The following is a 15,594-nucleotide window of genomic DNA, read 5'->3' on the forward strand; positions in this document are numbered from 1 at the left end:
ATATACATGTATATATAGGCACTGTTTCATCACTACATGTCTAGTTATGTTCTTTGTAAAATTACTTGTATATATAAGGTTGAGTATGCTATATTAAAACGATTGTTGGAGCCCTACCCTGTCGTTAAAGTTCATATGGCTATGCCTGGTCATGCTCTATCTGATGACTGTGCATTTGACAATAGCCTTCCAAGTTCCAGTGTGGTTTTCATTGCAAATAAGCTTTTCGTAATACTATCGTGCCCAAAGAACCTCACTACTCCCTACACATATTTCATAGTCTATCTGGTCTATGAGGATGACAGTATTCCAGCACCTATTTCAAGAATATGACTGCATAGGTATTCATAGGTACTGAGTCAGCTACTTGACTAGTGTCTTTGTATGAATGCACAACTTACCATGGCTGAGGTGGGGGGTCTAATTTCTGTATGGTCAGGTTCTCCAAGTTTATTCATATTTCTTTTTTTTCCAATACTATTAATACATGAGATATCCTTGTCTTGGAAACTCTAAATCCTCCATCTGTACACGTGTATTTTGCTTTGGAAACGGCTGTGAGATAACCTCGCAAAAGTCATCAATATTTAGTGGCATTACACTACCTACAAAGAACTGCACAATGGAAAAATTCAGTCCTCATACATGCTATTCCACTATGACTTTATATTGACTTTGGTTGTCACGTAACTTGCTTATTTGCATATTCAAATTTGTTATAATATAACGCATTTAACTCTCCGTAATATCCCGACAAATTGTTTGTTTTGTTTAATTCTCTACCGTTACTCTAATTGCAAATTTCTTAAATTAGTTGATCACTTGAAAATGCAAACCTTAGGTATTCTCAGCCATACTGATCATATCTCCACTCTTTATAAAGTGTTGAATATTGTTTAGAATTCTAAAGTAAAAATAGAAAATCATTTTTTTTTGCTATTTGATGAAAACTAAGTATTTTTTTATTGAAACACTGTATAGTCAGATCGTAGTTTTTTGCCTTAGTATTGTTACTATTTTAACAATATATTGCATCCCAACTAGAATTGTATTGTGCTTTTGTGATATTAAGATTCACATTTCAGGTTTTGAGTGTAAAGAAAAATTACTGTAATAAGTAAATGCAACTCTAATTTGATAGAAATCTAAAACTCGACAATTCATAAGATAAACTAGAGGGCTCTAGTAAGTTTACTGGTACCAATAACACTACCAATACTGTGGGGACCAACCCTCGCAGAAACTGACATTTGCTACACGTTTGTTTCTCACTTTAAATAAAGCGTGTTAATGAAAAAGATGTCATGTACGTCGTTTTAAACACCAATCCTCACAATTAATTCGATATAAACTTTATATGGATACTTAAATAAGGTAGCGCATTAAACTAATATAATAATAAGTTGGCAAACAACGATTTTTATAAGCATAATAAATTGATTTATTTTGGGGTGAACATACTATATATTTCAACAGACTAATACATGGCTTGCCATGGACAGGTGGTTAAGACGTTCGACTCCCAATTTCTGGGTCACGGGTTCGAATTCCTGTCCTACCAACCATGTTCACCTTTACAGCCACGTTACGGTCAATTTAACTATTCGTTGGTAAAAGAGTAGCCCAAGAGTTGGCGATGGGTGGCCGTCTTCCCTCTAGTCTTTCACTGCTTTATTATGGACGGCTAGCGCAGATAACTCTCATCTAGCTTTGCGCGAAATTCATAATATATTGGTGTTTTTTTGTAACTATATCTGTTGTTCTTAATAGTGGTTTCGTACATTATATAAAAACATTTTCTCCCAGGCTGGTTCCCTGGTGGTCAGCGATACGTTAGAGGACTTACAAGGGTAAAATACATGGTTCGATTCTCCACAGTGGACAGGGCGTAGATAGCTTCTCTATGTAGATTTGCTATAAAAACAAATCATGGAAGCTTTTCAGACTTGTGGTGTATTTAGACATTTATAACGTTTTATCATATGCAGTTAACACTGTTAAATTATTGTATTTACATTATCAAACCTTTCACAAACTTTAATATTTTTAGATTTTTCACTGTAAGTTGGTAACGTATACTTTGAATTTTGCTGTATACTACATTTTTTGGTTTTACATAAAATTTCCAAAAATATTTTTATTTTTCAGTCTTCATCGCATCTTGTGTACGTAATTAAAAAAAATTTTGTTTGTTATTTCAGCCTCTTAACATTTTTAAGATTATTTTAATGAATAGCTGATTATTCTGTTTCATTAAGATGTGTATACATAGCTTTATATTTTAAAATTTAGAGTGATTATCTAGATTAGGACCAAAAATATTTGAGAATTTTTCATTATGGTTGAAGGACAAAAGAACGTAACATGACAGCTACCCTCTCACAACTGATGACAACCACTAATGTGTGTACTAGAAATGTTAATGAGGACTGGAGGGTGGGGAATAAGACAGTTACGAAAGATCTTGAAATTGTTAAATAACATCACTAGTGGTGAATTGCCAATGTGCGTCACACAAAGAGAAGACCATATATATGTGAATATTCATACTGCTAGTTTATGTTCGACTATATTTGGTCTTCGAAAGTTCCCTTCTGATATCTTTGAGTAGACTGAATTGAGAGAGAGAGAGAGAAAACTGTTTTATTAAGATTAACATTATTTACATCCAACAAATAGAAAAGTTACGTTCCTTTTATAGCTTTTATTTTGTATACTAGATGGTAGCAGCATCGAGGATTGAAAACAAAGGATTTGTGTTTACAAATTATATTACCTTATCATGACCCTGTTATGCGTGCTAACATAAGCGGGATAAATTCTTTACAGATAGACTTACTGATCTCTTTGGAAATAATATTAACTATTAATGTAATTTTCTGTATATTTGTTCTAAGGTTGGATAATCAAAAATTTGTTGTAACGTGAAGTCAAAAGATATACGTTTGATATTTGTTAAATTCTTTACGAAGATCTTTTACACACATAGCGCACTATTATTAAACAATTGGTTAAGCCTTGTTTAACTGAAAAATGCAAGTACCGGTAGTTTTTTTTTCACTCAGTCTGTGTCAATGGTAGAAAAAACTGCAGTTTTAAGTGTAAAAATTTGCTTTGGTTCGAATATAAACGATAAATAAAAACCTAATCCTCTGTTCTTAAACGTAGAAGCTTGAACGAAGTTATTTTTAGTTTCTACAGAAAATGAACTATTTGGATTTTGAGAATACATAAATGCTTTTTCGCCATATTTTATTTAAATTTTAAATATTGTTGCTTTGTATTGTTTTGTTAAAACGGAAAAATACAATAGGCTATCTGCATTGTCCACGTCAGTGATCGAATCCTAAGTTTTAGTGCTGCTAAGTGTTATAATCGTCAAGCTTGCCACTGAGCCGCCTGGGGTTGACGGGTATTATTACAACCACATAAGTGACGATGAAAAATAAAAAAAGTTAGCGATTCAGACTTTACACTAGTGCTGCATTCGAGCGGCAAACCTTCAATAACAAATCCGATTTCGTCTTAGCAAAAGTACTGAAAATGGACATTTTCTTCATACATCAAACTTATTAGTATGGAAAAAATGTCCTTCTTTACTTAAAAAAGACAAGTTTACAATATACTGCGTTTTATATCGCTGGGAATAAAAGAAATTGAATACTTAACATACATGTTTGAAATTGGACTTTTAGACAAATTAAGGTTGTGTTTATATACCGTTTTACCACTTCAACGGGGATATTTAATCACTATAGTTTTATACACCTAACACTCCCAGATCAAGCAAATCACAGTTATCTAATACTTTGTTCTTTACACATATTGTCATGATAATGTAATTAATAGTTATTTTTAATTCTGTCTTACAGATTGGCATTTTCGTTTTATATTTTATGGACTTTTGTGTTGGCTCCCTCTGGTGGATTTCTATATTGTACATGGTTATGTTGATAGCAATACTATTTATAAGAGGTAAGTTGCAGATATTGATTTATCGTACGTGCACATTCTTTATCTGTATTGTAATTACTATCAATATAATTTTTTCACGTGAATATGTTAAAATTAAAATATTAATGCTTGAGTCTTAGGATGAAGTATAGTTTTTAAACTGGTGTGACGTTTCTATGAACACTTAACTTTTTACATGAACATTGTATTCTCTGGAAGTGAAATACTTGAAATTATGAGACCAATATAAACCAAATTAAAATGGTTTTAATATCAAAATTGCATAGTATGTGGTATGTTCTTCTATGAAAAATCTAGCTTGGAAATGTGTCGGGGTTACTTGTAGATATTTGAAAAAATTTTAATATCTGTCTTTGTTTGTGTCATGCATAGCTCTATTTATGTTGATTTTATTTGTCTTTTATTCACATATTTTCTCGTCTAATTGACCAGAAATGACGAAATATCAGTGACGAGAAGGGAGTCATTATTTATTGGCTAATTCCCTTTTTTGAGACGTTGAGTGTGTTCTGCCATTCTTATAACATTTTTATTCTGTATAGACTCTTTCCCGTTTTGTCAATTTGCTTGAAATGTTTGTCTGCGATATCCATATATTCTGTTATTGTGTATATTTGAGAATTTGAACGTGAGGTATTGTTGCGAGAATGAATGACAATTCCATGTATTTTATTAGGTGAATAGTATTCATCTAGTATATTTAAACGTAATCTGTCAGTTAAAATATGTCGTATTGAACATGTTCATCCCACATTAAATGTGAGAAGTACAGTTTGATTCTTCCTTGAGGTCGGCCATATGGGACTGACCAACTAGTCACCGTGATTGCTCGGTCACAGTCCAATCAGATCTGGCTTCTCCCAATTCTGACCTTCCAGTGGAATGTCGTTTTACCTGTAAGTTTTATGGTAAGTTTTATACGAAGAACTTTCATTGTGAAGTTTGTAGGTGTTAACTAACGAACAAACATTTCTCGTTCACGAGTTTCCAAGTAAATAAAAACACTACAAATTAAACTTTTTTGTTACAATAAAATTACGTTATAATTTCATTGAAACACTAGACGAGCACTCAGTAGAACGCATACCTCCGCCATTGAGAGTTCATAATATTCGGCTCTAAGAAATACGAAAATGTGTCCATATGTCCGTCCTTATCAACGGACACAGACCATTTTTGGTAGTACAAAGAGAAATAATATTCAACATATGTCCGCCAAGTTTCATGAAACTCCGATTATTTTAGTTTTAGTTATATAGCAAAAATAGTATGAAACATCTGTCCACATGTTAACAGATAGTGATTATTTTATTTTTGTGACCTTAACCTTCGACCTCGACCCTCCAGAAACTAATAACTTATAAGTTGGGTCATAGTTCAAATCTATACCAACTTTTGTCAAAATCCATTCAGCCGTTTTAGAGAAATCTTGCTGACAAAAACACACACACACACACACACACACACACAAACAGAGGGATAAAAACATAATCTCTGTCCGCCTTCGGACTTTTCATTACGATTCTAACGATGTTTAAACTTGTAGTTATGTTGACCTTGACTTGGTATTTGCATTCTTAAAACTTCTTGTTATAATAGACTTAATCTTATAAGCACGTTAAATATATTATTACCTTGACTTTGACTCTATACGTATTTTGACTTTGTAATTGGTTATATTGTTTAAAGAATAATTATATGGAAGTTAATAGTAAATACACATTAAAAAAATAAAAGTATTAATTTTCGCCGAAGATAAAATATTTTTATTATTTGGGGCAGAGTCACATTAAACAAACAGTTTGTATGCTCAAATTAGTGGAATGTGGCAGCCCAAAACCTCATTTATAACATTAATTTTTAAGCTGAGTACCTTTTCTAGTAAGTCAATACTTCAGTTGACCTAAAAACGACTTGAACACCTGAGGTCATCTCGAGTTATCATATTCTAGTATTCAATATAGATAAGATACTGTTCTTTGATCCCCAAATACTTTTATTGAGGAGGAGTTGGAAAACATTCATGGACATTGAATTCACTATAATTTCTCTAAGGTCTTGTCAATTTCTTTCCTGCAATCCGGGAACTCTTCGTCCATGTGGGCTGATTACGCGGAGGAGTATCCTTTCTGGGCGCCTTGGGTAAAGAAGTTGTCAATGCTGATTCAAGTCTTGCCTCTTATCTCAGTAGTAGGTGTAGCCATTTTCCAGGGGTTTCTATATTTGAAACCTTCTTCCACACAAGCATTTCATGAGGTAGGTTGTAAACACAGTCGTAGTAAGAAGTCAGATATAAAAATCCTTAAAAACTGTTATGTAGAAAAATCCACAAAAAAATATTACTTATAAATTAGTTGTTGCGTTTCTGTAAAAGACAAGTAATTTGATATTTCTATGCAAACTTTACTGATATGTAAACGTTACAATAAGCGAACATAGTTAATGTTACTTATGAAAAAAAACAAAAGCAGTTTCTGATGTTTCATCATAAAATTTGCAAGCATGCATATAACTTGCACGTTTTATGTAAAATATGCACTCGCACAGAACCGAACCAGCATTCTGGAGTTTCATTAAAAACGTGTACATCCAAACTGCATTCTAAATACGTACGAAAGCTATAATGCATTGCAATTTTGAAGCTTCATTGTAAAATTAAGTACACACACACACACACACACACACACACACACACCGCGCGCGTTCAATATTTATTGTAAGACCAATATATAAATAAACACGAAATTTTGATGCTTCACTGCAAAATAATTACACATACACGTACTAAAACAATCGTTACTTAGTTTCATTAAATTACCCTTTTAAAAACTTTTGACACATCAACAGGCTACTAACGTTTCGTGTAATGGTGATAGAAGATAGTTGAGTGGGTAATTTAACATGTATTGAAGTAAGGAAATAATAATTTTAGTTTTTACTTTTTTCAGTTGAGGGCTTATATATTTATTTATATGTATAACTTTCCATTTTTTCAAACGTAATGCAAATTGCTTTAAGCTTCGATTCACCATCAGTCCCGGCTGTAACTTATTGGCTATCTAGGCGAACTACAGATCGCAGGGTTCAAGATTCAAGCTGAATGTTACTAAACACGCTCTGCATTTAGAGTTATGGGCGCGTTATAAAGGTTAAGGTCAATACCATTATTCGACTCAAATAGCTGAACAACTCCCTTCGAGCGACAATTGTCGCAGACTATCTATTTTACTTGTGGTCAGTAGTCTAAAATTAAGAACGACCCTACCTGAACTCTAGGTATCTCTGATCTGGTCATTTAGTTCGAATGCACATTAAGGCTATTCGGGTTGAAAATTGCAATTCGAGTATTTAGTGTTTTACAATCCTTGCAACTAAATCATGCTAGGGTTAAAATTAATCGATATATCTGATTGTGTTAGAAATGTGCATAGCCACTTGCACGTCAGCCTTTAATATGTTTTGATTTCAAATGTAGAACTGTCACTAAAGAACAGAAATAAGGCATACGAGAGTGATAATTAACTACCGCGATTTAAAATGTAGAACTGTCACTAAAGGGCCCGGCATGGCCAGGTGGTTAGGGCGCTCGACTCGCAATCTGAGGGTCGCGGGTTCGAATCCCCCCTCCTACCAAACATGCTCGCCCTTTCAGCCGTGGGGGCGCTATAAAGTGACGGTCAATCCCACTATTCGTTAGTAAAAGAGTAGCCCAAGAATTGGCGGTGGGTGGTGATGACTAGCTGCCTTCCCTCTAGTCTTACACTGCTAAATTAGGGACGGCTAGCGCAGATAGCCCTAGTGTAGCTTTGAGCGAAATTCAAAACAAACAAATAAACTACCGTAATTTAAAATGTAGAACTGTCACTAAAGAACAGAAATAAGGCATACGAGAGTAATATTTAACTACCGATGCTATTTTTGTTTTATGTTAAATTAAGTTTAGTGCAAATACTGGGAACGAAACTTTAAATATTCCACTTGTTTTTTAATTATATTTATTTTAATGTTTTATGTGTTGATTTATGTTGATATAACGTGTTTTCCATATTACTACCTGTTATATTTGTAAAGAGCTAAGGAGACGTGACACTGGCATAACTGTTATTTCGTATTACTGCTAATAATGTTTAATAATAATTGTTGTATGTTGAACTGAAAAAAGTTTCAATTTTGAGTTCTCCATAGCTCATTGGGGTAAATTTATCACAATATTTATTTAGTAACCAATGAGAATTATTTGGTGACATTTAATATGTCAAATTATATTAACTTTAGAGTTTATTGAGTAGCTATGTTTGTAATTTCGAAAAAAACAACAACAAAGGCAATAGGTAAACATTTTTATTTCTTTTTATTATTGAAATTGCTATTGGTTTATGTAGTTACAGAAACTTTGAAATAATCTTTTAGATACGACAGTTTCTAATGACGCATCCTCTTGTAGCAGAAATGCCTTTTTGAATATTCTACAACATTCATTTTAACTCGGACCTATTGCCATTCCAATATAACGTTATTATTGATGTTAGAAAGAATACGATGTTCTTTGCACCACATTTATTAATTTTGTTTGAATCAATAAAGTAAAAACATCTAACATACTTGATATGTGGATTGCTGCAAAAATTACATGGACAATGGGGAGTATTTAGCAGATGGAAACTTAAGTCTTTGTACATTAGAACGTGAAATTTTATAGTGGCCAAGAGCAAAGGAATGGTGTCATTTTCAGATGTATATTTTCTGCACAGTGTTACCGTAAGGCCTGGAACCAAACACTAAATGGGTGTGAAGTAATTACAGATAAAGACAAGCTAAAACGTTGCACAATAATTGTTAGAAATGCCATTAGTTATTTTTTTTCTTTTAGAGAATCCAGTCGTTGTGTTTTCCTGCTTTTGCCTCTGCAAACATAACTTCTGGTGTTATAGGTGATGGTGCCAACCGAACTTCAACTATAGGAGTGATTAACACAGCCTACGAAGAAGATCCACCACCAAAATACACCCCGCCTCCTTCGTATTCTTCTGCAACTGCTCGGATGATGGTACATTTTTTAAATCGAAGACATTCAGTGATGGATTTAGCCACAGGACAAAGTACGTCTTTAGCAGACAGTCCTAACATAGCCTCAGTGGAGCTTGTGTCATACGAACCTCAACCAGAAAACAGTGTTTCTGTTGTACCTAAATGTAATTAATATTTTGGTCTGAAAGTACAACAATCTAATTAAAGATGTGAACTAGATATATACTTATTGCAGCAATATGAACGAGTTCAAATAGTAAGCGTGTGGTTTACATGCACATCGATTTGTTTGTCTCTCCGTCTCAGTGTATTATCTGCCCTTCTTTATCACCTGATTCTGTGTTTATCTCCTGTCTCTGTGTCTCTCTATGTATGTATGTGTGTTGTGTGTGTGTATATATATGATATGGTATTAACCACACCTCAACATGTATACGAATGACGTCTACCACAAAAATACCCGCCTACTTCTTAATCTTACGCAGTGCAAAGAAGATGACAAACATTTTGAATCGAAACCATTCAGTTCTAGGCGGGAAAGTACTTTTTTAGGTTTTATATATTTAAGCAAGTTGATATAATTATATCTGTAAGTGAATCTAATCATTAAAATAAAATAACTAATTTCAAACATTTCAGCTGTTGTACATTTAAACATTTGATATTTGTATATAAAAATGTTATAATCGTCTCGAGGCTACGTTGCTGTAAATAGCTGTTATGTTTGTAACTGTGACATAATCTAGTGATTATAAATCTTTAACAAAAGAGTACAATAAACGTCTCCAATGCGGTGTATTTCTCATTTTGTGTACAGAATGTATTGAAACTCGCCAGGAACTGTACAGATGCAAGTTGGGGATTTCTACAGGCGAAACCAAAATAGAAAGTACAATTACTTGATTTTTATCTTGATGAATAACAGGTATTAACTAATTCGTATTAGCATGTAACAGCTGTCAATTCTGGAAAACATTATACAAAATAAATATTCAAAATATGTTCTTATGTAGTATAAGTATTGTCTGTTTTGTTAGTACGTATCATAGATACTAGATGGCACTAAATATGCAAATATATTAATCCAATTTTAATATAAGAAACTAAAACGCGTTGTGATTTAAAAAAGTTTACTTAAAAAATTGTTTATCATTTGTGTTCAAAGAAAATTTAATTTATTAGACACCATATATGCATGTCATGTTATCACACTGATAATAATTTAAATCATACCGGTCTTTACTGGCCTAATAGCATTTCGACTATATCTCTTATGCCACTGCTGTCGAGACCTTTCGCTCAAAATCAAGTCTCATCAGGCTCAATGTATTACAAGACTTTGTTGAAAAGCCATTTATGTCAGTCGCTTATATCATTTTCATACAAGGCAGCAACTTGTTGTAACCTTATTCTGTACTTACATTACTGTTAAATGCTGCTCTCCGCCAGCAAAAAGTTCTACAACACAAGACTTCCTGATTAGACATTATTTCCCTTTATATATTTTAAGTTGATTTAAATGTAGTTTTAAAAACATTTTTAAAGTTATATATAAATAACTTTTTGGATAATGTTAGCAAGCAATCTGTGACTCAACCACAGCAGAAATGGTAGGACACTTTGTTAGAAACATATCGTCATTTAGTCTTCTTCTTCTGAAAAGGTACAGGAATATGCGTTATAATTCTAATTCTGACAATCGTTATGGAATTGTTGTAGTAAATTATCTATGAAACACTCGCCATTCTCGAGCTTTTTGTGAAACCTCTGAGGAACTTCTGAAACAACCAGCCAAAATTTCTGAGTGTTTATTCTTGTCGAGATGGAAACGAGGTTGGATTGAAAGCTGACCTGCAAATGTATATTTAAGTAACAAAATGTCCGATACGCTACAAGTGTAGCAGGTGTGGATTCGATCATGATGCCACACCATTTATTCAAAAAGTTAACCGTAAGTGAGGCTAGAGAAGCTTCGGCGAAGAAGGTGTTGCCAAGTGCTCAAAGAGAAATACGTCTTTAAACAGGAGCGGTAGACTTGTGGATGTATCCGACGATTTGCCCTCAAATGGGGATGAGAGCAGAAAGAGGAAAATGATTCAAGATCAGGTAAGGATACGAAGATTTTTCTCTTGGTGAAGTGCGGGAATACTACGAAGATAAGAGGAGTACTAAAATAATGGCGATATAGCATGATCATAGCGTATGGGTGGTCCACTTTGGTAGGATAAAAACACTTTAATGAATACTTGGATAAAAAAAATCAGCACAGGAAAATTGTTCCTGGTTCATGCTTCACACAGCCAGGTACTTTACTCTTAGGCTTCCGTATCTGATGGGATACCCCACCACCTATCAAAAATAGTAATTTTTTCCTGCTGTTGAGTCCAAAATTGCTTGTCAAAAGAACTTTTAAATAATAATGAAGTAAGGTTTTTGACACAGTGAACGGAAGAATTATCATCAAATAAAGCATCAACCGACATTTCTGTTTCTGATCCAATGTTTTAAATGTGCCAGTCAGTTAAATATACTAAATTTTAAACCAGAAGTTTAAGTTTCTTATCTTGGGTATTTTTTTATCAAACATTTTTTATGAACCTGAACAGTCTGGTCTAAGTCGTAATTAAGGAGTGTTTTGTTCTCAATTTTCTACCATTTTTGTTGTCATGCTGGTTGTTTTCCGTAGCATTACTTTCGATTGGTTGGAAGACAAGTTAGTAGTTAAATAAAAGCAACCTTATAAAAAAAATCGATTTCCGAAAAATTTCGTCCCAAACTCTCTCCTGCGCCCCATCGGAATGGGCGAACCTTGTGTTCGATAGTCATAACATATGATAGGGCAAAGCGATTTCTTTCCATCTGCCATAGTAGGCACAAATAAAATCGTTCTGAACATTTTTTTTTTTTTTGCCAATAAGTGCATTTAAGTAGAAAATAAAATACGTGTCAGACCTAACTCCACAGATGAGCACTTAAAATCTGACAAGGATTCATATTCTGTCATTATTATTATTATTCCTGATAATTACATTCTTAGAATATTGTTTTATTAAGTCAATTTAAGTGTTATTATAACAGTTTTGTGGGTAATGATGGTTTATTACCGAGACAATGTTGTCTATAAATAAAGACATCAGTGACATTCTTTCTGTGATATGTTATCAAGTTGTGGTATACCAACATTTTTATTAAATTCATTTCCAAAATTTTTAAGAATTTTCAAACTTTGTGAGGTATATCTTCAACATACGGGAAGCTTTTTGATTGATTAACTAACTCTTCCCCCCCCCCCCCAAAAAAAAAAAGTTGAAAGCAACCACAGACAGAGATAAGAACGATTTTTAACGGTCAATTATTTAAAACTTAAATGACATCTAAAAAGTATGCAAGAAATGTTAATAAAAAAAACGGCACTTCCATGGAAATATACTCACTGTAAAACATGCGAAAATATAAATTTACGAAGAAGATACTTTGAAAGAGACTCTTGATACTACATTCAGTTACTACAGTAAAAGCTTTATACTATAGTTCATTGCCCTACAGAACTGATCTGATACTGGATGTCAGAAATTGAGTTTATATAAACAGGAGAACCACCTCTTCTGAGAGTTAAAGGGCAAATTTTGAAATACGATCCTTCCGTCTTCAAGATTGACAAGTTTCAATAGATCTGACTGTCTCGAAAAAATGTTTCAGAGACATGAAATGTTTTATAAGTTTGTAATTAGGTTAGAGGTCTAATTATAAATGAAGGTACAATCTTCGTACAGTTTGTTGGTACAAGAAACTGTATCTTGTAAGAGTATATCTTGTATATTTATCATGGTACATTGTGGTGTTCGGTAGACTTATTTACATTTTGGTTCTTCTTCAATTTTTTTTTTATCTTCGGAAACTTGAACAATGGCTTTTGAGATGTGTCACAAAGAATTTATTATCAAAACTTACAAGACATTCAGCATTTCGGATATTTACATTTGACGAATTAGTAAGTATCATTCCAAACTTAACATTTCGTCGACATGAAAAAATATATTGTAGTCCTTGCCTCCTAATACCACTGCCATGTTGTTTAAATTACAGCAATAGGGAGTAGTAGTTTGTTTTGTTTGATTTCGCGCAAATCTACACGAGAGTTATCTGCTATAGCCGTCCCTAATTTTGAACTGGTAGAATAGAAGGGAGGCAGCTATTCGCCACCACCCACCAAATACTCTAGGACTACTCTTGTCAGATCTGACTTTATCTCCTGTAATACAATTATGGATCCAAAGTGCTTCTTTTCGGCAACGTGACTCGAACCTCGGTTCCACAGTTCGGCACGATAATAATTTGGCCGCGCTCGGCAAAAAAAATAAAACAAACAAACATCATGTTGGAGTAACTATAGTGAAGAGTTATGCTAGTCCAAGCCATGTTAAATTATGCTATATAGTGTGAATTAAACATCGTATTTATTTGATAAATGTATGAAAAATAGCCATAAAACACCAAAGTTTGTTAGTTGAAAGAACCAAAACGTAGAACTAGTCCTATAGTTTATAGTTTAAGGAAATTTATAGTTTAAAAAATGATATGTCGCTTTAACCTCTAGTGCTAAAATGAAAAGTAAAGACAAAATATCGCTGTTGTTCTTATACTTTAGTAATTACAGAGTGTTATTTACATATTAAAGGAAATTGTGTTAATTTCTACACGAATTTGTGGTGATCCTATACACAACTTTCATAGAAGGGTGTTTACAGTGATTTCATTGGAAGCGTAAAACTCACATAGCGGAGTGTTTAGATCAGAAATGGAATCTGAAGTCGTATCTTTTCTTAATTAAGTGAAAGTAAAGGGAACCCTCAGACTCGAAAAGCCATTACGAGAAAGTTGAGCCTATCTCCTGTTGCCATGAACAACGTAATAAAGAACTTTAAGATTAAAGACGCTCGTACATCAAAAAAGTTCAATATCTTCCAGGCATACCTCGAATTCAACGGTTGCTTTTATGCGAAAGATGTTCGAAGAAACAGGAATCACAGGATCTAGAACCTAAATGCAACTCCAATGGACTTTTCTGCCTTTGGTCTGTTTTAACTTGTGCCTTGAAGCCGTAGACCGAAGACATTAACTGATTTCATGGTTGCCTTCTGAAAAAACCTCATCTCACGAAAACATCGCTGCAAGGCGATTATCAAGACGTATGGAAAGGAGACAGAGTACGATCATTAAGGAAAAATCGGTTTTTAGTAACCTTGCGTCGAATTCAATAACATATTTTTTTTCACAAAAGCTAAACTTACCTCTTGTAAAATGAGAAAACCATTTACATGTATACGAAATACTAAGAATTACCTATCTTAAGCTTTTTTTTTCTGATTTATTTCGCGGTTTGTATTACGAAGAATGAAAACAAAACCTATTTGTTCCAATAACAGTATGGCTGAGGACAGATTCTCTCTTGGCATCCAATTAACAATAAACAAAGATGTATATGACGTCAAATACACTGTAATGCTTTGCAATTTTCTTTTCACACACACACACACACACACACATATATATTCTTTATATGTTTTATCATATAAAATAGCCCCGCGGTGGCACAGCGGTATGTTTGTAGACTTACAACGCTAGAAACTGGGTTTCGATACTTGTGGTGGGCAGAGCACAGATAGCCCTTTGTGAAGCTTTGTGCTTAATAACAAATAACAACAACACATAAAATAGCTCCCTGTTCGTGTTTCTCTAGCCAGAGGCTCATTTATTTCTAGTATACGAGTACACGTGCTTTAAACTAGGTCGATGGTTTAGCTTGAGAGATTGAGGTTACAAAATGTTTGTTGACTCCTCAGTGAGTGTTGTATGTTAATAAGGCAGGACTGGTATACCGCTGTCTGTCATAGGCATTACTCACAACCTACAAGGACAAAATTTCAGCACATTGTTAGTTAAGAAACCATGCACCACTCTTTTATGTAAATATGGCTAGATCGGTACACTCTAGTTCTGATGGCACTGATATAACCTAAAGTGACAAATTCTCAGCAGCTTGTTTATAACGACTTCACTAGTCTTGTATGTTCATATATTACGGTTGGCACACTTTCGTTGTTATAAGTCTGTTATAATCACTTACATACAACTTCAACCGACGAAATCTCATAATTTTTGTTGATCAGAAATTCATCAATTCTCTGTGAAAGGCTGAGATAATGGGTTACTTCATCAAATGATATTTTGCATGATGTATTTATAACAATACGTTGTTATAGATAAGTGAAATGCTAAACCTCTTATCTGTGGCCCCCCCAGTGGCACAGCGGTATGTCTGCGGACTTACAACGCTAGAAACCGGGTTTCTATACCCGTGGTGGGCAGAGAACAGGTAGCCCTTGTGTAGCTTTGTGCATAATTAAAAACAAACAAACAATCTTATCTGTGACATAAGCCAAAAAAAAAAACGAAAAAAAAAACAGGGTAAAACATGTGTTAGTTAATGTTACTTCAATTCGAAATAATTGTAGTATAAAACTTATCCAGTCTTGTAGCAGTTCAAGGGTACTCTAATGATATGAACAATTACCAGTCATACTATTCACA

General features: G+C 33.7%; 1 protein-coding gene across 9 annotated transcripts in view; it reads left to right on the plus strand.

Annotated features, from left to right (window-relative positions):
* Positions 1 to 10,007, plus strand: part of LOC106478680 (sodium- and chloride-dependent glycine transporter 1-like) — a 59,497-nt gene extending 49,490 nt beyond the window's left edge. For 7 of the 9 annotated variants that reach the window (XM_022382322.1, XM_022382324.1, XM_022382326.1 and 4 more), the window contains exons 12-15: positions 3,873 to 3,975; positions 4,765 to 4,883; positions 6,031 to 6,231; positions 8,846 to 10,007. In XM_022382322.1, coding sequence (XP_022238030.1) covers positions 3,873 to 3,975; positions 4,765 to 4,883; positions 6,031 to 6,231; positions 8,846 to 9,175 — 753 coding nt within the window. In that variant the 3' untranslated portion in view covers positions 9,176 to 10,007. The remainder of the gene's footprint in view (positions 1 to 3,872; positions 3,976 to 4,764; positions 4,884 to 6,030; positions 6,232 to 8,845) is intronic. The other 2 variants (XM_022382328.1, XM_022382329.1) reach the window with 2 other exon arrangements.
* Positions 10,008 to 15,594: the final 5,587 nt, after the last annotated feature.

Source organism: Limulus polyphemus, unplaced genomic scaffold (assembly GCF_000517525.1).
Source record: "Limulus polyphemus unplaced genomic scaffold, Limulus_polyphemus-2.1.2 Scaffold240, whole genome shotgun sequence".
Classification (NCBI taxonomy): Eukaryota; Metazoa; Arthropoda; class Merostomata; order Xiphosura; family Limulidae; genus Limulus; species Limulus polyphemus.